Source organism: Vombatus ursinus, unplaced genomic scaffold (assembly GCF_900497805.2).
Source record: "Vombatus ursinus unplaced genomic scaffold, bare-nosed wombat genome assembly UNPS02014768.1, whole genome shotgun sequence".
NCBI lineage: Eukaryota > Metazoa > Chordata > Mammalia > Diprotodontia > Vombatidae > Vombatus > Vombatus ursinus.
The window spans coordinates 28887959-28911505 of record NW_020954546.1 but is presented as its reverse complement, the minus strand read 5'-3'; the positions used below and the strand labels follow the sequence as shown (position 1 = coordinate 28911505).

At 36.0% G+C, this 23547-nt stretch overlaps 1 protein-coding gene across 1 annotated transcript in view; it reads right to left on the bottom strand.

Annotated features, from left to right (window-relative positions):
• Positions 1 to 75: 75 nt before the first annotated feature.
• Positions 76 to 23547, bottom strand: part of SUZ12 (SUZ12 polycomb repressive complex 2 subunit) — a 37258-nt gene continuing 13786 nt past the window's right edge. The window contains exons 5-16 of the mRNA XM_027862403.1: positions 22264 to 22313; positions 16232 to 16317; positions 12275 to 12506; positions 11624 to 11726; positions 9285 to 9390; positions 7528 to 7705; positions 6941 to 7032; positions 6595 to 6738; positions 5681 to 5838; positions 5001 to 5199; positions 4222 to 4301; positions 76 to 2410 (exon numbers count right to left, since the gene is read on the bottom strand). Coding sequence (XP_027718204.1) covers positions 2065 to 2410; positions 4222 to 4301; positions 5001 to 5199; positions 5681 to 5838; positions 6595 to 6738; positions 6941 to 7032; positions 7528 to 7705; positions 9285 to 9390; positions 11624 to 11726; positions 12275 to 12506; positions 16232 to 16317; positions 22264 to 22313 — 1774 coding nt within the window. The 3' untranslated portion in view covers positions 76 to 2064. The remainder of the gene's footprint in view (positions 2411 to 4221; positions 4302 to 5000; positions 5200 to 5680; positions 5839 to 6594; positions 6739 to 6940; positions 7033 to 7527; positions 7706 to 9284; positions 9391 to 11623; positions 11727 to 12274; positions 12507 to 16231; positions 16318 to 22263; positions 22314 to 23547) is intronic.

Sequence of the window (23547 nt, the reverse complement as noted above, 5' to 3'; positions counted from 1 at the left end):
ACATAGACTGGATTCTGGTTGTTAGAAATAGCAGTTTCTTAAGACAGTTCTTACAGAAATAAAAGAGAATACAGCTTTTATATTACTGAACTTTATGTACAAAATCATTTGATTTCAAATAAACATTTAATGTAAAAACAAAGGTCCATTTCAACAACTGAACTTTTTTTTCCTTTTTTTAAACACATCTACTGTACCATTCAAATGCTTGACCAGCTTACATGATTTCTTCAAAATCTCTTATCAAGGGTACATATAGAAAAGGCATCTCTTTATAAATAGAAACAAAGGGATTTTTTCAGCTTTTATTATAAGATGACATAAAAAGTTTACTCAACAGAAGTAATTTCATTACTATTTTTTGGGGGGATCACCAACTTTTGTGCAAACAATGCTAGCCTTCTTTTAAGCATTAAGAGCATAACTGCTTAAGAAATGACATAAGCAATAATTCTAGACCTACATCTCCCCTAAAATAATCTATTTTTTTACATATGTGCACAGCTTTAGCAAATTAAAGCCAGAGAGAAATGCTTGAGGATCCACTACCCGGAGGCATAATTTGAGTTATGAGAACTCCTCACTGGAGAGCTGACAACTCAAGGAGTTTGTAATGAAAGCTGCAGTTTCCCTCTTTCCTATTTTTACACAAAAATCAGTGACTAAGAACTTAATACTGGATGACAAATCACATCCACACCATTAGTTAAATAGTCTCACAGTTAAACACATCTTAAAGACCAATCAAATCAGTATTTACATTTTATAAATTTCTGAAGACACCATTAGAAAGCTTATATATCCCTTCACTAAACAAAATAGGGAACTGCATCTGATGGTGGAGGAATGAAATAAAAAATTAAAAATACCTGTATTTACAGCAGCATTGTTCCTTTATAAATAAAGAATATGAAAATGCAATATCTTAAGGATAATAAAAAATTGAGGTGATGTCTCTCAACCACAGTGCTTGGAGTTGGAATAAAAACTCATTGGTGCTGACATTGTGCCAGTAGTGAAACAACTTCCCACTAGAGAAAATTCAACTGTAAATGTGTGCAACTAAAACGTGAAACTGCTCAGGACTGTTCACATGAACTTGTATGGAGTGAGGGTCCTGCTGGGGTAGCACACTCATGTGTACAGCTTCTCTGCCCCCAAGCTCAAAGGGAGTTCCTCCCCCTTTTTAAATTAGTATCTGAAAATTCTTCACTCAGTATGCTATGTATGATACAAAGCTAATGAGAAGATGTGGACGCCAGGATTTTCAATGTGTAGTTACTTAATTTCAAAAGAAAAATAGCAAAATGTTCAAGTTTAAAAGAATACACTGGGTGAGCAATGCATCAAAATTAGCCACATAAAAACACACTGCCAGAAACAAAACCAAACAACTGCCTGGTAGCTTGTGTTATCAAAGGTGAAAAGTCCAAGATCTTCCCAAACAGGCACCAGTCAAAGAAGTGCTAGCTTATCTTTTGGAAAAGTGTAACTGAATCTGTTTGATGTACAACTATGTCCAAATCTGTGACTCTTCATTCAAAATTGATAAATGATTTCAAGAAGCAAGGATCAAGGTTGAACTGAAAACAGTAATGTGCATAATTTTGCCAAAATTTAGTTGGATGTCTAAATTCCTTAAAAAGTGAATTATATTCCAATTCCCACCCCAATGTCTCACAATTACAAAGTAGGAAAACAAGTCACAAATGCAAAAACTTATAATTTATATATACGTTAAGTTTTTTATATTATCAATTCAACAGATTTCATAAGACATTAATTGCTCAAGTTACAAAAAAGCTTTTTATGAAGTATTGCTCTTCATGCTCAAACTGGAGAATATTGCAATGACATCACTACAACTGATATACATGTATTACTTGCATAATGAAGCCAAGTGAACCCTGATACAATGTCTTTGTTGAAATCATTTACTTCATCTAACAGTGCCTGGTTGGAACCTAAGATTTACAAAATAAAAGAGAAGAGAAGCTCTTCCAAGAGTGTATTCCCCAAAATGGTTTTCAGTATTTGTCCATCACACGGGATTAGCATTGCCTTTCAGAGCTTTTGTTTCTTACTCTGTTTTGAAACCCCTGAGACCGTGTCGGTGTCTGAAACCCTCTCCCTTGGGTGAATGTCACTATAGCCGTTGGAGGTCCCATTTTGCTCTTCAGTGGACTCTTCATTGGCAGGGAGAGCAGCTTCTCCTTTGTCTAATTTCTGTTGCATTTCACGGAGCTTCGTAACTGCTTTGTCTATTGACATTATGCTAATGAGATTAAAGTCATGCATGCTGACCAGGTGAAGCATGAAGTTTCGACAGAGATTCTTCTTAATGATTTTCTGTCCATAATTCTCTACAAACAGCATACAGGCATGATTCATTTGATTGTCAGCAATAAACCTGTGTGACATAAGAACACCACACACATACACATCAACAAGGTGTCACAGGATCTAATCATCAAGGCCAGCTATCAGCGCCATTTGTCAATTCTTTAGAAAACATTTAGCACTAAAACAATTTCAGCTGTTTAAATGGCCATCTTTTTTTTTTTTTTTTTTACTACTTAGGTTTTGAGTTACTTGAATATCGCCAATGTTTATAGAAATATTAGACCCTGGGCAAGTCACTTAACCCTATTGCCTAAGCGAGAGAGAGACAGAGAGAGACATAGATAGAGAGAGAAATATTATTATAAAGGGAAGCATCACCCCAGTACATAATAGCCAACAGAAAAAGGATATTTCTTTTTTTGCATTCTATTTTCCTTCTGCTTGCATAATTTCCCCAAGACCGATACCAAAATACGTTACTCTACTTTTTCCCAGGCCTCATGATGACCTTGCTAGCACATGGCTTCCTCATCCATTTTCTTGCATGACATGCCCTCACCCCTACTGATGGTGGCTGAAGCATTTGGATTGGTGCTGAAGGAAGCTGCCTTGCTGGAGATCAGGGATGTGTATAGGAGGAAAGATCTGGGAGCTCGGTGTAGACCAGCCTGATTGAGTGCTCTGTGCCAGCCAGACAAAAATACACAGGAAATAGGAGAGTTCTGCACACATGAAAAAGAGATAATTTTGGGAAGGCACTAGCTGGTGGGACAGTGGGGGAATCAGGAAAAGCTGAATGTAGAAAGAAGCTGGTCCTTGAGTGGATTCTTGAAAGTAACTAGGGATGCCAAGGGGGAGAGGCAAAGCACTGCTTTCCGGGGGGGGGGGAATGAGAGTCCATACAAAGGCATAAAAGGCAGGGTATTACTTATGAGAAAGGGCAAGGAAGCTGGAAGGGAGTCAAGTAACAGCAGAAGAGTCAAGGGAAGGTTACAACCAAGTTGTGTAGCAACTGACTGCCAGACAATCCGACCGTGGACGTAACAGGGAGCCACTGGTGTTTATCAAGAAGGGAAATGATGTGATCAAACGTGTGCCTTGGGAAAATCATTTTGCGAACTGAGAGGGTGTAGGGCTTGTGGCAGAGGGAACATGAGGAGGCTGTCTATAATCTGAGGCAAGAAGGATCGTGGAGAAGAAACAGAGCTTTGGAGAAAGCACAACCACACAGAGCCCCCCAAATACTGCTCTGTTACCTCACAATACATGCGACAGGAATGCAAAATTACATGGAAACTTGACAAACATGTAAATGCAAATAGCTCTGTCATATTAAACTAACTACAGAATTTAAAGTAGTCAAATTAAATACATTTCCATGCAGTAGAGTGGATTTTTTTCTTTTCTTGTAAGGCTACAGTCATAAGATCATAAATCCAGAACAGGAAGGGGAAGAGAATAAGCACTTATTAAGCACCTACTGTGTGCCAGGCACTAGGCTAAGCACTTCACAAACATTACCACTGATCCTCACAACAATGCTGTGAGCTAAGTGCTATTATCATCCCCCAATTACGGCTGAACAGTAATATACGGGGGGGGTGGGGGCGTCAAGTGACTTGCTCAGGGTCACACAGTTGCTATGTGTCTGAAGCAGGATTTGATGTCAGGACTTTTTGACTCCAGGCTCCATGGGCTCCTACAAGTCCAAACACTAATTTTGCAGTTAAAGGAAAAGAGCCATGGTCACATGGGAAGAAAGTCTTAGAAGCTGAAAGTATCAAAAATCAAGTATAATTCTACCCTCATCAAGGTCATCAGAATACCAACAAATGGATTTAACAATTAATGTATTCAAATGATTTCAAAATAACCCACCCATGCTTCATGACATGTAGATTCCATAATTTCATCACTTCTTTCTCTCCTTCATTAACATCAGAAAATTCTTCAATTTGCTAAAAGTAAACGTGAAAAATTAAATCAAGGATAAATACCATGGAGGGGAAAGGGGGACAGGACAATGGAGATGATATAGGTTTATAGGTATCTTTTTTTGATTACCTTAAATTCAAGACATTTATAACTTAATTCAAACAAAATAAAATGCACTGATAAACACTGACTATATCAGAAAGTGTCAAAGCAGTCAAAATACATTTGTTTTTCAAGTAGTATGCACAGGAAGGCATCAATACTTTTACAATTATAACTAGTCATCAATCTAACCAAAATCTAGTTAACAGTATCTTCAGATTTATCAGGTACATAAACGTACACTATGAAAACCTAGTTATAGCAACAACACGTACAGGGTGTTCCAAAGCCTCACTGCAGCTTTAACTTTAAAAGCTTTAAGTCAGAGCAGCTTAATAGCTCTTGGAACAGGACCCTAAGTCTCAACTGAGAAGCGTGCAAATTTTCAAGATTAAAATCTCCAGTTCATCACCTAAGGCAGTGAATGGGAAAAACAGTAGATGGGGCTCCAAATCTGGAACAGCATCCATCTGTCCTATTTGTGTGGAATCATCCATCACTCAATTCCATAATCACTCAATCTGCAATGTTATGTGCTAGTTTTGTTCTTGTTTTTTTAAGAATCACCAAAGAAAAACAGATGTAAAAACAATTTTTAGGATATTAAAATTGAAAATTACAGTAATGGTTTTTTCTCTTAGCCATTCGGGATCTTTCTCATCTTCACTATCTACTTCCATCTCTTGGGGGCGGAGCGGTAAACAAGTGTCACTGTGGAAGTAAAGCCGATTGTGGCCACTGCTGTATGTCCGCTGCTGCTCCACTTCCCCATCTTCGGATTCAAGAAATTCAGACATACTTGCTTTTGTACGTTTTGGTCTGTTGAAATAACCATGAAAAATTAGATACAAATGAACAGACAGCTATTAGCTTAACAAGAACACTTAACAGAACTGAATGGTATCTCACACAATACAAAAAACGCTTTCCCATCTGTATTCTACAGCACTTAGATCAAAGGCATTCAAGGTAATTGCAGAGAAATGATTCAAGAAACAGAAACGACAGAGGATGGGAAAGGGAAGATGGTTAGGTGTAAGAGGAATAAAAATGATAAATGACTTGGTACCCAATGCGACAACGACAAAGAGTCTTGGGGAAATAAAATACAGTGCAGAAGAAAACAGGATGAATCTCCCTTCATTTTTAGTTCAGTATACAGACTAGGGTTAGTCAGGGTCATACTACTATCCAAGTTTCCACCTAAAGCAGTACTTTCTTCCATTAATCTTCTATTTCCTCCAAAATAACCAATTAGGAATAAGAAGTCAAACATTTGCTATCTGACCTTTTTACGTACCTACATACAAGAATGTGTGTGATAGGTGTTCTCTTTACTGGCCCATTACGACTGAAGGCAAACCCAGGCTGACGATGAATATCCTGAGGATTCCCTGCATAGGAGCCATCATAACACTCATTGATAGAAACATCTATTCTAGCACCTTTTGGATGATACTGTAACAACAAATATTAAACCCATGAGTTAAGAAACATACTACCTTCACCAATTCTAAAATTCAATATCATCACCAAAAGTAAATTGTTCTCATTTTACAAGCATTTAAAAGCACAGTGCTACTATACATGAATACTTATTTCTACCCACCCTCCCAATAATCTAACCCAACATCTATCTTTTTATTCCAATATAAAAAACAGGAATTTGTAGTCAGATGTGATTCGAAGAGGGAAAAAAATTACTTATGTTCTGAAGCCTAATATAGTATATTATCCAAGTTAAATTAAACAATCCATTTGTCAAGATTTTTAGAAACAAATTATTATATACATAATCACAACATATTCAGCACTCTACACATAGAGACTATTTTTGGACAAAGGATGAAAAAATTTTCTAAAAATATTTCAGTATGTAATTTACTTAATTCCATTTGGCATATTTCATGTTGAGGCAACTAGGTAGCACAGTAGATAGAGTGCTGGGCCTGGAGTTGGGAAGATTCATGTTCAGAAATTCAAATCTGGCCTCAGATACTAGCTGTATGACCTTAGGCAAGTCGCTTAATCCAGTCTGCCTAAATTTCTCATACGTAAAATGAGCTGGAGAAAGAAATGGCAAACCACTTCAGTAACTTTGCCAAGAAAATCCCAAATAGAGTCATGAACAGTCCAACACCTCTGAACAACAACAAAATTTCACGTGCATATTTTGTTAAATTTATTGAAAACTAAAAACAAAAGCTTACTTACAACATAATTGAAGATAAATCTGCTGTGACAGAGTTTAAGATGTTTGAGTAAACTATAAAGCTTGCGGCAATTCAACGTACACCAAGGGCAATGCAAGTCATCTCTGGCTTCAGTTTGCTGTCTCGTATTGTTGTTATAAAGGAACTGGAAAGTGGGCAAGTGGAAACTCTGTATATTTTAAAATAGTTGACTATCTTACCCCCCATCTCTAAAAAACTAAATAATCTAAATAAAGCTTTTAAAATCCATTTAAACCATGCTAAGAACACAAAACATTTCCCTTTTACCCTCTCCTCCCCTTAAAAAGACAAAAAATTGTTTCTTCAAAAGAATCATGGTTGCTTACCTGGTAAAATATTCGTAACTTTTGTCTAGGTTCATTTAAAATATCTTTTTCTTTTCTTGTTTGAAGCTCTGTAGATAATGATTCTTTCACAGCTGAAAATTGATTATTTCTAGTTAATGATAAAATTATTACGACTCAATAAAAGACACACATCATGAAACAATTAGATGCCAGATATCCTAAGACAATAACTTTTGTTCTTATATAACTCTTGCTCTCATATACAATCCTGGACAAGAAAGATTAAATAAGTTCTTTCACTGACTTAAGGTCTTCTTTACTCTAAATCTATGATCCTATGAACAACAACAAAATAAAGAAAATATGAAACTGCATGCTGTGGATAAAATTATGACAACCTGAATTGTAAGAGCTAAAAAATATTCATCTCTTATTGTAGGACATGACGAATAATATGAAATGTTGCACGTATGTATCATGACTTGGAAGATTCATTGATTTTGCTCAACAATTTTTAAAAAATCTGTTACAAGGGAACAGTTACTTGGATGATAGTGGTGGGGAGATATTGGAAATGCCACAGTTGTTAGTTTTCTCTCTCACATTATGAAGAAATGTCTGCTCACCTATAGTCTGAGGGGGTTTGACAGAACCAGGCTTATTTTCTTGAGGGAGACTCTCTGAATTTCTGGTTGCAAGAGGTTTTGCTATAGGAGCTGTAGATTTATCATTGGTGTCTCCTGTCCAACGAAGAGTGAACTGCAATGTGGGTCCCTGAGAAAATGTTTCGAATGGAGGTAGCCTCTAAAAAAGAAAAAAAAATTAAGACTGATGCTAAATAATGTCCAAGTATTGTTCATATTCATGTATGTACATATGTGTGTCTGTATGTATGTAAATCACTAGTCCTTCCCTCTTGGCCTCAGTAGAACTTTTTCTAGCACTAAAACTTGTTCTAGATACTATTCTTTCCTGATATGCTTCCAAATACTTGCTCCTTTCCAATACCCAACCAATAAACTTTCTTTCATTTGATCTGCTGCACCTTATAACTACAAGCCAGACTGAACGAATGGATCATACAATTCTAAAAACGTGAATGACTTCTTTACTTTTAAATTAAAAGTTCTGTAGTTGGTCTCCTCTTAAAGGGACTGTCTGCTCCCTTATATTGACACTGCTAGTGCTTAGCACAGAGACTGGCTTATAATTATCTTATATCCAGGTATCTTCTATTTCTTTCAATGACTATGCTACCTTCCCCCAACCCCAAATATGAGGGGAACTCTCAGGCCTCTACCTTCCTCTGCTGGAGGAAAGCTCCTCAAAAACCAATGTATACGAAGGGTAAAACTATCCACTTCCCTGACATACAGAGCTATGTCAACAGTTGCCTCCTTCACAATTCGACATTTCAATGCTTGCTGCCTCTCAAATTCATTATTTCCCCTACCAAAAGCAATATGTCCACCTTCCCCGAAAGTTCCCAATATCTTTATCAGAACTTAAACAATGACTCAACATACTGGAGTCATCTTTGATTCTTTTTACTTCAAACTCTATACCAGAAATACAAAACCTAGTCAATTCTACATTCCTCACCATTCCTATGGCCACAAACTTAACCTAAGCTTCACTGCTTCCTAGACTAATTACTGCATTAAAGCTCCAAAACAAATGCCAGACTTTTCCACTTTCAAATCCAACCTACAGGTAATAAGCCTTCAAATCCAACCTACAGGTCTTTATCTGAAAGGGAAAAGGAAACTGCTGAGCATTTCTGAATAGTAGAGACATGATGTGAGCTGTATATAAGGAATATTCTGGAAGAGAAAGAGAGGGATAAATTGTACACTAAGAAACTACTGGGCTGATCAGGGGTATTGTCCCCTCCATCTACCTATTTGGAATTAAGTGTGTTGTCAACAAGACAAGAAATGAAACCTATTTCAGAGGTTAATAGGGCATGTAGACTGAGCACTCAGTGTTTTTCCTTACCAGTATAATTTCAACCAGGGACACCACATTCAATTAATACCAACCACTTCTATAAATTATTTTAAAAGGTTACATGCATGCATTGTCCTAATTTATAAGTCACAAATCCCATTCCTTAAGAACTTAAATCATTACATTTCTATCGCTAATGAATTCAAGTTCTTAATGATACACAGCCCCAATATTAAAATGGTATCCATGAAACACTAAATGAGTAAGATAAAGGATTCCACTGTTTAAGATGACTTCTCTATAGAAGATTTATGAAAAGATGTGGACATAAGCCACACTAGATTAGGACATAATTTTTTATGTAACACACACACAAACACACAGAGAATGCTCACAACAAAAGGTATCAAAAAACAGAATTGTAACTACATACTTTCCCATCAAGAATCGTTTCCCATGTTGCTCTTTTCTTGCTGATTGGACATTCTTCCATTTCCTGCATGGCTACTTCATATTCTCCATCTAGAAGTTGCAAGCGCCTATTAGGCAAACACACTTTGAATTAAGCTCTGTTTGTTATTTGACACAACTAGAGTCTTTTATATAATAAAAAGCACTTTGAAAGTAATGCTAATATTTACAAGAAATTAAATCAGAACACACCATTCTTTAAAGGTACGTGAATAGAACGTGACAATACATATTTGTAATGGGTCTTGTTTTTCTTTCTCTTTGGGGGAGAAATACGGAGATAATGTACTACTGCAAATAAAATTGAATTTAAAAATACTACTTACAGCTCAGTTTTCACAGAAAATACTTATTCATAACAGCTATTAGTCAAACTTAAATTTCTGAAACCAACTAAGGAATTAAACATTTCATCATGAAGGTTGGCACAAGTTTGCAGGAAAAAATCGTGTATGGCTTATGGGAAAGCAATCTACTTGCTCCAGTTTCTTCATCTAGAAGTGAGAAATCTGTACTATATTTCTAAGGTTCCTCCCAGCTCTAACATTCTATGATACAGATTACATAATTTTAAATATCATAAAGAATTAACATATTTATGTTGATTTTTTAATTTAAATGAAAAATAAAATTCCATCAATCAATTAAATCCTGTCAGGTTAATTACAAGCTAACATTCATATTTATCATCTGGAGAAAGCAGGATATCACCCACTTGTAGGCTTGTGCATATAGCTTTGCCAATAAATGTATTTGATGTAAAGTAAAATACATGGAGATAAAATAATTCTAATTATTTTAAAATATAGCAACTTTTAAAGACTTAGGAACACTGAAAAATAAAATGACCAACCACAACAGCACAGAACTGATGAGGAATCATGCTAAGAAACAGATATGCAATTCAGGGCATGGCAAAAGTATGGATTTGTTTTTTGCTTGACTATGCTAATTAATCAGCAAAAAAAGAATATTCTGATACAGATGTAAAAAAGTAAAATATTTTCTAACTCATGAATGAATCTGGTTAACATTTATTTATGAAGTACATCAATTCTCTATGTTAAGTGTCAGGCATACAAAGACAATATCAAAACAGTCCCTGCCTTCAAGAAGCCTTCATTTTACCAGGGAACACAAAACGAATCAAGATTTTAAAGGTTAGTTCAATAAAAGATAATTTTGGCTGGTTTTTAATAATTCAGAATGGAAGCCTTTTATCTCCCATTTTTAGTCTACTTCAGAAAAACAAAAACCTTAAGTGTTAATCAACTTTCCAAAATTAAAAATGGACATAGGGATGGTTGCCCCCGTTATCATCATCCACAAAGGTAAGCGATTTCTCTGAATGTGCTACCTTAGCATGTGAAATCACACAGGGTTACTAAAGGGAACAGCCAGAGCTACTTGCCATTGGCCTGAGTAATAAGGGAGAACAATTCAACTCTCACTCATCCTTTGCTCAGCTGCCTCTATTCACCAAATATCTGTCTTTCTACTATCTCCCTTTGGTTAGCAGGAAAAGATGACAACTACCATTGAGCGGGCATAACCAGTAAATCACTTTCCACTATCTCCAAACCTACAGGGGTGGGCAATCTGTGGCCTCAAGGCTACATGTGACCCTCTAGGTCCTCAAGTGAGGCCCTTTGACTGAATCTAAACTTCACAGAACAAATCCCTTTAATAAAAGGATTTGTTCTGTAAAACTTGGACTCAGTCAAAAGGCCACACCCAAGGACCTATGGCCACAAGAGGTGGAAGGTTCCCCATCCCAGCACTAGTACAATAAGCTGGAAATATAATAGTTTCCTGGTTTTTCTTTCCCTGGCCCAAAGTTGCTTAAGTCCCAAACCACAAAACTGGAAACTAAATCCTAAATGAAAATTAGCACCTCACCCCCAAAAGGAATGTCATATAATCTACAGCAAAATCCAATAACACGTCAACTTCTAAAAATTCTTATTTACACAGATTTTATTCTGTATTTGTCCTTGGATAGCCATAAAAGCTGTTAGACAAGTGCAAGAACAGCTATCAAAAATTCTGGAAATCTCATAATACTCAATACACTATAAGACATCTTACAGGTACTCAAGAGTTTTTATGTTAATAAGAGAGAAAAGTCAAAATAAAGCCTGTGTTACAGTAAGTGCTTAAGTCTATATTACCAGACTGCAGAGTCAAGCAAATGGACTTAACTCTAGTGACTCACTAAATTTAACACCAATGACAATTCTGTTTTGGCATACTTTCCCAGTGCATATGGGGAAATTCCTCTTCACCTCAAGTTCTTATTACCTGTTTTTATCAAATACAGTCATCTGTGCTACAAAAGTCTTTTCTCCATCTTCACGATTTGAAGAGTTTCGTTTTCTTCTGGCTGGAAGTTCTTCATTGACATCTAAATTTGAAAAGCATCTCTCTCATAATTCAAGTATGTACAACAGGTGAATAAGCCAAACATTAAGCGAAGATTCTCTTAGCAATAAAAAGCATGGAGAAATCAATATTTTAAAAAACAAAAATTTATAAACTCTGTGGCAATAACATTTGTTGTATGAACAATGAACCATTTCCACTGAATACCTGACAGATATGTTTGTAGCAAATATTTTGGGGTAATAAGAAAAAGAATTATACTTAAACAAAAAAGCTTGAGATTTAATTTCCCCAAGTAAAAGAACTTTATAACATTTTAAAAGCTCTGTGTCATACTAGACTATAACACACATACTCATTTAAGTACATGTAGTACAATCCGAACTGTTTTCTCCATTACAGAAGTTAACATACAGGTTATTTATTTAAAAGAAAACTACTTAAGCACAATTCCTAATTCTTAAAAGAGAATGATGAGATCAATCAACTTTCCAGAAACAAAGCAGATTCTGTCTCTAGGACAAAATCTGACTATATTTTAAATTATTAATTTTTAAATTCAAAAATTACCTATATTTTCATTGGTTTCTCCATTAATCATTCCATTAAACTCTCTTCTTCCTGGACGAGTCACTCTAAATAGCAATGAGTAAGACTTCACCATATGGCTATTACTAGGTTCAAATTCATTACTTGAAACAGCAAGGGATGGACAGTTTCCTGGTTTCGTTTGGTTGAGGTCTGGATTCAAAGGCACCTGCTTTTTACCTGTAGGAACTTGCCTTATTGGACAACTTACATCCTACAACCAAGAAAAAGAATGAAATAGTAAATGGAAAATTCTTTTCAAATTTGTCAAGATTTGGTCAAATTATAAAACCCCTTTGAAAAAATCATCTACATTCACTGCTAACAGTTTTTCTCCTCTTATTCACACAACTAACCGCTCTCTCAAAATCGACTGCTTAATTCCCATAGCTCAAGGTCTCTTTTCTCCATCCTATTCCCTTTTTATTTGCCAGCTAATGAACAATCTCTCCTCCCGAATGCTTTATTCTCTTTAGGATTTTGCGAAACTATTGTCCTATCAGTCTGACCACTATCCTTCTGTGTCTTTGCTGGCTCATCATCCTCATATCACATGCTCTAAATATTGGTGTTCCCCAAGATTATGTACTGGGTCAGTCTTTTCTATACTCTCTCTGAAACCTCCTTAGCTGCTACAAGCTTAACCTTCATCTCTTCACAGATGATGCCCACCCAGAATGACATAACAGATTAGTCTTTTCCTTCAAGTTTCAGTCCCAAATCATCAACTGACTATAGGACATTTCAAACTGAACGTCCTGGGGGACATCTTAAATTCAATGTGTAAAACTGAACTCATCTTTCCCCTTAAACCTCCATTCTTCCACGCTTTCTTATTTTTGTTGATAGCTACCATCCATCTGGTGTCTCTGATTTGCAATCTCAGTATCATCTCATTCTATTCAATGTATATCACCTCACAAATCCAAGGAGTTGCCAAATTTTGCCTTTTCTACCTTCTAAACATCTTACAAAGCAGCCACCTGAGCTCAGGCCTTTCTCACATCTGCCCTAGATTATATTATCAATCTCCTAACTGGTCTATTCCACTCAAGCTTCTCACCACTCCAGGAATATTGCTACCCAAGTAAGTTTTCTTAAGTACAGATCTGATGTGACTTTCACACTGTATAATAAAATATAGACTGTTTGGTTTTTAAAGACCTTTATAACCAGGCTTGAATCTACCTTTCTAGCATCATTAGACATTATTCCTCCCCTCCCTTCCCCATACACACATTTTGCGACCCATCTCCCACATGTGGAATGCACGCCTTACTTCTGAATTCCTCTTTTCTCTTTAAAGGTGCAGCTCAGATATTTTCTCCAATAGCCTTTCCCAATCTCTTCAACTGTTAGTGCTCTCCCTTCCAAAACTACTTAACATTTAAGACTATTTATATTTTTATATGTACTTTGAGTCTCATCGATAAGTTTATTGCGAGTAGGGACTGTTTCTCTTTTTTTTACCTATATCCTCAGTGCCTAGAAGAGTACCTTGAATTTGCCGACTGAATGAAATATTAATAACTGACTTCCTCCTAATCATTAACTATGACAAATACTGTATATAAATAAGTCTAACCATACTCTGGAAATACTGGTAACTATCAGAAGCAAGACGTACTAGACACATTTTCAACTCATTTATCAAGCACATTTCCTTAGTTCTAGTCTGCGGTCAATGATATTGTTTTCTGTTGCTCTGGGGCCAGTGGACACAGGTGTAGAAGTAGTTCCCAACAAGTCCCACAATGCTATTAGGACCAAGCCCACTGACCCTCATCAAGGCTACTCCAAAGAAAACAATCAGATCCATAACCAATATAGCTAGGGGAACAAAAGTGTCCAGCTATCTATGTTTAGTCAGATTACCTACAGTTCCTTTCATCTACAGGCTAGGAAATAGGCTACAGTGCTGTAGAGGAGATGAATCAGAGATGAGAACAGCAGCCAGCATTGCCAGCTTACTTATAATTAGAGAGGAATCTGGCCTCAGCCAGGAGTCAGCTCTCAGCTCTCAACAGCAGGTTCAGTGAGCCAAGTGAGCAGTTCCCAGAATGGGGGATACGGCAGCAACAGAATTCCTATGGATAGTAACCAAGGTCCTACAATCTCCCCTGGGCAGAGCAGGCAGAACGAGCAAAAGGGCAGCAGCTGCAACAGTAGCTATGGGGGGAGTATTCCATAGAGACTGAGATGGTATAGCCGGAAAGAAATGAGCTTACAGGTTATGGCCACGGAAGGCAAGCAGTGTGGGCAGATAGGCCTGTGGTAGCTTCATTACATTTAATGAACCCCAAGACTAAGAATCACACCACTGCTTTGAATACCATTTTTGTCCTGGGCCTGGGCCACTGCAGATTACTTCAAGCAAAATGGCCTTTAAACTAACAAGAAAACAAGGTATCCTATGATCAACTTGTACACAGATAGGAAGAAGCACATGGAAGGTAAAGACTAAAATCTCACTTGATGGCAACAAATTTTCTGGGAACCCAAACACCCTGACATTCAAGGATATAAACTATGTATGGAGGAAACGTAGACAACAATGCTGTAAGACATCTAAACTTGACGGACTGGGAAGGGGACTAGAAGGTACATGAGAGGTAACTGGAAAGAAGGCCTGAAGTGGTAATGATTACAGCCCTTAGTTAGGGCTGAAGCTGGGACTACTGGGGCCCCTAATGGGAGCTTTTGATGAGGGAAGGTGAACACCAAGGATGAAAAGACAGATGGGAAAGGTTTATCTGCCTTGCTCTGGTCCTCTGGACCAGTTTTCTTTCAGAATCAAAGTTGAACCCATTATGTTGTAACCTTCTTCCTTCTTCCATCCCTGCCTTTGTTTCTAAGTAACTATAATCATGCTTTCAGCTCTCACTAAATGTCATCACACCATGTTACTTCTCAATACTGTGAATCAATAAGTCTACACATTTATAAGCATATGTTTTCATGAAATGTGAAAAACAACTTGAGATGGAAGAAACAAAGATTCAGAGACAAGTGAAGGAGACAAGAATCAAATGGGATTAATTTGATAGCCTCTTAAAGATCCAAACAAGTTGATTTTTACAATTACGATAACCAAATTCATGCAGTTGCTTCCAAATTATTTACATTTGCCTTTTAAATGACTTTAAATGGCCCCTCCACCCTGCCACTGGTACTCTTTCCCATAACCAATGACCCAACACTCATACCCACAGTTGCTGGAAGAAATGTTACTACCCATCACAAATTCTCCTCTTTCCCAGTACTGAGGTCAAGTATTTGCCTTCACGTCTCATGGCTCAAGTGCAGCATTTCAGCTAAGTTAGAGATCAAATCCTCTTTTTGGGTCTACTAGAAAGTGAGCCTCCATTCTGAAGGTTACAAGAGTAGAATACAAACCTTAGAATACCAAGCTAGAAAGACTTGGTGAATAGACTCAATGACGGCCTATATGACAAGTTTTCTTAATTGCAAAGAGGCCTGTGAGCATCAGATGGAAAATTTCACAAGGGGAGATGAGGGGAGAGGGAGGCTATAATCCACATGAAGAAAGAAATACCCATACCAGTTAAGAGAAAAGACCCGCAACATATAAATCTGAATCGTTTCTTGAAGGCTTAATGTTAGATGCCACCTCCTCTATGAAGCCTTTTTCCATTATCAAAGTACAAGGGCAGGGGCATCTCTAGGGCATCTCTTTTTCCTTTAACTTGTACCACTTTTTCTAAAAGTGTCCTTTATCCTTATGACATTCTACTTCTAGTATAGCTACATTAAAGTCTCATTCCCTTGAGAACACCTCACCTCCAAAATTAAGTTATAAGATCTTAGACAGTAAATACTATTGTATGATGCATGCTGGTGCCCTCAGGGACTTCCATAGAATGTACACATTCACAGTAACATTCCACTAAAAGTAGCAATATTAATTTTATGCATTACCTTCCGTTTTTTGTGGCAAACTTTCACCAGCAGAACTTCCAGGGTAACAGAATTTTGTTCATTCTCCGAGTTTTGTGACGGCTTATCTAAATGGAAAAATCAACAGTTTAAATTATTTTGAAAACAGTACATTATTTTACCTACAACTTATCAAAAACACTACTAGTTTTTATGTCATTTCCAAACCTTCAGAAAAATCTTTACAAATTGAGTCAATTTAAATACTTTTTGTTGAGGTTAAACTTCCCTACTATAATGACAGACAGCATAACAGAACAGCTGCTGTCTGAAGCATCAAAAAGCTCCTCCCTCAGACACAATAACGGTATGACTTATTTTTAAAAAACAATGAATTGCACACAGTGACACCAACATTGTCTGATAACCAACTTTACAGACTTAGCTCTTCTCAGCAATACAATGATCTAAGACAATTCCAAAGACGTGTGATGGACAATGCTATCCACATCCAAAGAAAGAACTATGGAGTGTGAATACAGACTGAAGCATACTATTTTCTCTTTCTTTTTTGCTTTGTCTTTCTCATGGTTTTTCCCTTTTGTTCTATTCTTCCTTTGCAACATGACTAACGTGGAAATGTTTAATATGATTGTACATGTGTAGCCTATTATCAGACTGCATGCCATACTGGGGAAGAGGGAGAAGGGAAGGGGGAATTTTACAACTCAAAATCTCATCAAAGTGAAAGCTGAAAACTAAAAATAAATTTTAAAGAACAGTTGAATGCCACAGGAATAATGGATATCATATCTCCTGCCTTCTCAATGGGTGTAGGAGGGTGGGAGAGAATTTGAAACCAAAAATTAGCAGCCACACACACATACCCCCCCCCAAAAAAAAAAAAAAAATTTGGACCTGGAAAAAATAGTTTTAACCTACCTAAATATTACATAGCTCCAAAATGCCAACTTTTAACTTTTATTTAAGTATGAATACAAAGTCAGCATTAAATGCCACTTCTCAGAAAAAGCTTTTAGAGTGTCTAAAATTTAGACCCACAAGTTAAAACACCTATGAAAGACAAAGGCTTAATCCTGTACAACCTATGGGACCCTCTCTAAATTTTCTTCTCAAATCCAAAGTTGTATTATTGTCTGTCCTATAAGAAGTACGGGCGTACAGAAGGCTTGACCTCTGCTAGAGATATGCCAGACAACTTCCATTTTTTTCCAGTGTGAAGTGGCACCTCAATTGTTTTAAAATGGATCTTATTCTGGAACCATTAATGTCACCTTCCTTTCCATTTTTATTGTGGGTTTTTTTTTTTTGACTCGATATGCTTAACTTTTTGTTTCTCCTCCTGCTGAATTTTATTATTACTTTTTTTCCTAGCTTTACAAAGTAATTTTTTGGTAGTTTTAATTGTTATGGGCCTAAATAAGTATATTAATTTAGATAGCAATTACTATTTCTCTAATTATTTGTTTTCATTTGTGTGGTGTTTTATAATGGTCTTTATCTATTTTCTTGATCTTTGCAAGGTAGTCTTTCAAGTATGTTATATAGTCTCTATAGTTATTTTAAATGGAATTTCTCTATTTCTCCTGCTGTGTTTCATTGGTAACATATAGGAATGCTGGTGACTAATGTGGCTTTATTTTATATCCCACAACTTTGCTAAAATTGTTAATTGTTTTGGTTAGTTTTTTTGTTGCCTCTCTAGGGTTCTCTAGGTAAACTATCCTGTTCATCTGTAAAAGTGATAGTTTCGATGCCTCAATGCCTATATTTATTCATTCACTTTCCTTTTCTTGTCTTACTGCTATAGCTAGCATGTCCAGAACAATATTGAATAGTAATGGTCATAACAGACATTCTTGCTTCATCCTTGATGTTACTGGAAAGAGCTCTAGCTTATCCCCATTACAGATAATGCTTTTTCTTGGTTTTAGATAGATCCTAATTATTATTTTAAGGAAAACTCCATTTATTTGTTTGCTTTTGAGTTATTTTTTAGTAGAAATGGGCATTGTATTGTGTAAAAAAACCTTTTCTGCATGTGAAATAATCATGAAATTTTTGTTGTTTTTGTTATTGGTCTATCATTTTTCCTAACATTGAACCAGCCCCTCATTTCTGGTATAAATCCAGTCATAATATATGATCTTTGTGATATATTGCTATAATTTCCCTGCTAGTATATGGATCAATAATAGTCTTTAGGGAAACTGGTCTACAGTTTTCTTTCTCTTCTGCTTTGACTCTTTCTGGTTTAGCTATCAGGATCATGTTTGTGTCATGAAAGGAATTTGGCAGAATTACTTTTTCACCAATTTTTCAAACAGTTTACGTAGCACTGGAATTGTTCTTTGAAAGTGGTACAATTCACCTGTTAATCTATCCAGTCCTGGAATTTTTCCCCTTAAGGACTGATAACTTTCAATACAGCTGTCCAATCATATTGAACAAAAGTGTCAATAAGTAGCCCTTTTTAAACTGAAAGGCACTATTAAATGGGAGCTTTTAAAATACCTTCCATATAATTTAAAATGAAATATTTTAAACATTCAACTTAGGGAAATTTAACCAGATAAAACTTCTTAAAAGAATTTTTTAATGTTATTGCAGAAGCTGTAAAAATGCTGATGCCTTCAGAAAAATACACGTCAACTGACCTTCAAAAACTAAACTATTTTAAATAACTGGAGGGAGAGGAGATGGCAGCATTACTGAGGACATCAGACCTATGATTTCATCTACCAAGTCTACCAATGAAAATATCCACTTTCTCTGCCATTTAGAGTCTTAGCAAGTCACTTGGGGGAGCTGAGAAGTTAAATGAGTTGTCCAATGACATGCAGCCAGTATGCAGCCATATTTGAAACACGCCTTCCAAACTCTAACATCAGATTTCCTCTTCAATATTTCAAGAAAATAAATACAAAATTAATAGATTTTAAAAGAAACATATATTACAAATATTTAAATTGACATGCTATGCCAAACATGAATAACCAAAACAGACACTATAGACCATAACGCTTCAGTGTCCCTGAAGCAACTCAACTAATTAATTTAATTAATGGCAGGGTTAATAATAAATGCTAAAGATCGGGTTACTAAATAAAAATTTTTTTAAATTGTATACTCTATTGTGATAGCTGTACCCTAGTCAAACTGAGGAAAATATTTTAAAAGAAAGAAAACAAGTTTTGACATTGCTTTGTTTCCTGACCTGTAAGAAATCCTGTGGAACATTAAGACTCAAAGTAATAAGCTTATTAGGGTTCATTAGATTTTTTGGAAGGGAATGTGACTCCTCCCTCTTCTCTTCTGCTAATAGAGCCTTAGGTGATCATCCTACAGCTGTCAGTTGTGATGTGTATTTTTTCCCTTTAGTCTTTCAACTGCTCTAAATTCTTCAGACTGGACATCAACTCATCATCTTAATTAAATCTCATAAAAAAGTTACTAAATAGTCTGAAAATATAGTTCCTTATTCTGAAATGGTTTTTGGACCATCATTTTTTCCACTTACTACTAAAAATTAATGTTTAATGTATCCACTAAAAAGTCATGTGACTTTAGCAGTTTGGAATCCATAACTCATTCTGATGTAATATATCCTTGTTTTTCCTCCCCCCCCATGATAGTTCCTTTCCATTTTCATCGCACAGGCTAATTCAACAGGTCTAGAAGGCATTCCCTCCTCTCACCTCTACTTCTCAAAGACCTTGGTTTCCTTCAAAGCTCAGTTTCAATCATCTTCCATCTGAGCCATTTCCTCTCTCCTCCTCACTACCCCCAGCCCCCTCATCTCCCCCCTTTACAGAATGTAAGCTCTTTGGGGCCAAGGACCTTTCTTTCTGAGGTCTGTGTCTTTATTTGTACACCAAGGGCCTGGCTCTCTATTAGCTGCTGAATAAATGTTTTTTAATTGAACTATCATACCTTGCCTTCATTGTATCAAATTTCTAAGAACTAAGGGAAGGTAAAAAGATTCTACTAGTAAAAATTAATGAAGTAAACAAAACCCAAGCTGCTTTAAAAATGTTCAAGATAAATATTATAGTAACTAACATCCTAGAGTCCTATCACACAATGTCCATTAAAAAATAATAGTGAATAAAACCAGAAGACGACAAGGAAAAATCAGATCACAAAAAGGGCCTTCGTTCTCTCCCTAAAATCTTTGTTTCTGGTGCAAAAAAAACTCTACAAATACCTTGATGAACTCAGGGGAGAAATATCCAATTCTCCCCAACCAACACTAATTTTAAAGCTATTATATGGAGTTTTTTCTTGGGAAAGGAAGCTAATAGCTATTTTTTCTTATTTTAAAGCAATGCATTTGGCTTCACAAGCTTAGAATAATTTTTAATCTATGACTTTGAAAAATTTTGGATATGGCATGATCTTTTTTTTTAAATGTCAAGAAACTTCACTATTACACTTACTCTTTTCAGCTGCATAATACAAGATTATCTGCCTGCTTCCCTGGACACTGTAAAGCTAAATGAACTGATGGGGTTAAAAGATCTTTTTAATGCACAAAGGCCTGAAATATTCCAAAGGTATCAGAGTAACCCAACAGAACAAACTGAATTAACAGTACAAATATTACAAAAATAGATTCAAGTCCAAGTGAATAATGGCCACTATTTCTTAAAGTGGTCTAGAGAGCAAAAGAGAGATTTAAAACAGTAGCTTTTAATTAATTTCTATATGAATAACTGTGTAGCCCAATAAATTTCTTAGCTACAGGTATACTGAAGATAGCTGAAGGGATCACTTACTCATTCCTGAAAGAGATTTGGACAGCATCATCCAGAGTGTTCACTAAGTTGGGAGTTGATAACTACTCTTTAGAGTACTCAACAAATAACTCATTTACCAAGTGCCTACTACTGCCCGGTACTAAGTGTACAAATACCTCAGACAGTCCCTGACTTCCTCCACCGTGAGGAGCTTACATGTGCAAAGGTAAGTAAATATAAGCCTTAAAAAATAAATATATAGTACTCTGGGGAAGGGCAGGCAGTAACTGTAGTAATCAGAAAGAGTCAAAATGTTTATTTGTTAACAGCTGTCCTAATATACTATTATCAAACCCCCAAAATATATGGATATATGTCCTTAGACTTTTTATTCTGTTGGAATGAACATGGGATTTTCCTGAATGCCTGCGGGCTCTAGGACAGAACTAAGTCATCAAAGTGATTCTATGCAATAATTTTCTTTGTATCAAGGACAATCAGGCACTGGAGGATTATGGATTTTTATGATGATGAATGATTATCAACTCGAGGATGAATACATGGCATGTTCATGCTCAACAAGCCCATAAAGACCTCTAGATTATATAACACTGAGGTATAACCTTTCACACTTTTGCACTACCCAACATGTATCTTAAACTCACTGATAAGTACCAGTGTACATGACGATACTCAAGTCTGTCCTCACCTCAAGATTCTGTAGGTTTGACATTGCTCTCTCTTGTGATATGATCAGAATGATGGTTATGTAGATAGTTTTATGCTACATGATTATAAAGTTTCTCTAATAGTATTAAGAGATACTTAGAATAGCAGAAATGATAATATGAATTAAAGATGAGAGCTAAAATTTGACCAATTCAAAGATAATACAACTAATTTCGAGATGATCCTAAGACAGATGAAGCAAATGGATTTAGTATCAAGACTGGACTGTATTATTAGAATTGATGTCTAGCCTTAATGTCAATGCCAATATGTACATGGAAATTTTAATAGGTAACAAAAAGGCAATTAGAAAGTAAGGCTGAAGTCCATAATATTTCAGACTCTAGATTCAGAGATAAGCACTTTAGCCTGAATCTTCCAGAGGGTCACATAAAGCAATAACTAATAACTAGCTGGTTAATAAGTTCATCTCTGGAGAAATAAAAGATTTTTTCTAAAATAATCACTGAATGATCATCATAAGTAATTTCAGAATTACTAGGAAAGGAGGGGGCATTTTACACATGTACAAAAAGCATTTTCTGTGGGAATGCCAACATTATTAAACTTTTAAAAGGTACATACCATTTTTGTGGAAGAAACCAGTAAATGTAAGCTGTAGATGAGCTGACAAGCTAAACAAAGAAAAGGAAAAATTAGGATGTGTGCTCAAAGTTCATGATGACAAGACTGGTTATTTAAATTCCCTGTAAAGTACTCTTGGGATTTTGACGTGCAAAAATAAAAAATTAATTTTTTTACTGGCCAAAGTACAGTTTCTACCCCCTCATTCCTAATTTCTAAATATTTTTACTTCTGGCTCATAAGTCCAAAATCCTACTTCACCTAGTTTTTTAAGAAAAAAACAAGAGGATGAATGTTTTCACATTGATAATAATTCTTCCTCACTACAAGAAGTTAGAAAGGAAAACAGATGATCCAAGGAGATTATTTTTCTGTGCTTTCACTTCCCTACCAGTAAAATGGGGATATTTGTATTCCTGTTTTAAAAGGATGTTGTTAGAAGACAAGTGAATCAATCCAAACTACTTTGTGCATTCTACAGCTATAGAAATGTAACAAATTTCTGCAAAACATTTAATTATGTTCCTCTTTAAATTATGATAGCCACACACATGTTCAAGCACTGCTTCAGATATCAACTTACTGGGAACAATTTTATTTGGTTTCAATGTATAAATCTTAATTCTAATTTAAGGAACAACAAAAAGAGGAAAGCATTTAGATGACTGTTTTAAAGGCATATAAGTGGGAAAGAAAATTACACAGATGAGACAGATGAGAAAATGAAAAATTGAGCAAAATTTTCAACCACGTAAGATATTCCCTGTAACCTCACAGTTTACTCGTGGAGAACTAAGAATAAGACCACAGAATTGGCTGATTAGGTGGTCACACTAAACATTTAGTTTCAGGAGCCATGTTGCAAGTGATTAAGAAAAGGGGTGGATGTTGAGAAAATGGAGGTAAAAGGGTATTGGTTCAAGAAGTTGGTCATGAAGAGAGAGATAAAAGTTTTGCAGTAAAATGTGTTCAGCAATTCATTTTTTGAAAAAAGAGGAGGCATCAATAGAAAAGGGAATGATGAAGCTAGAAAATAAGGATGTAAGGCCCGAGAGGAGGTGGAGCACAAGTGGAAGGTTTGGCCTTACAGAAACCCACTTTCCTCTGACATGAGGGAAAGACTGAGAAGTTGGGTGTAGAACGCAGGTCTTCTGAGGTAAAGGTAGGTAGGTGAGAGAGTGAGCTCACCCTAGGTGACTTCTATCTCCTTGGCAGTGAAGTAAGTGTGGTTATTCGTCCAGAGCTGAGTGAGGAAGGAGTCTTAAAGAGAGCAAAGGTTTGAAA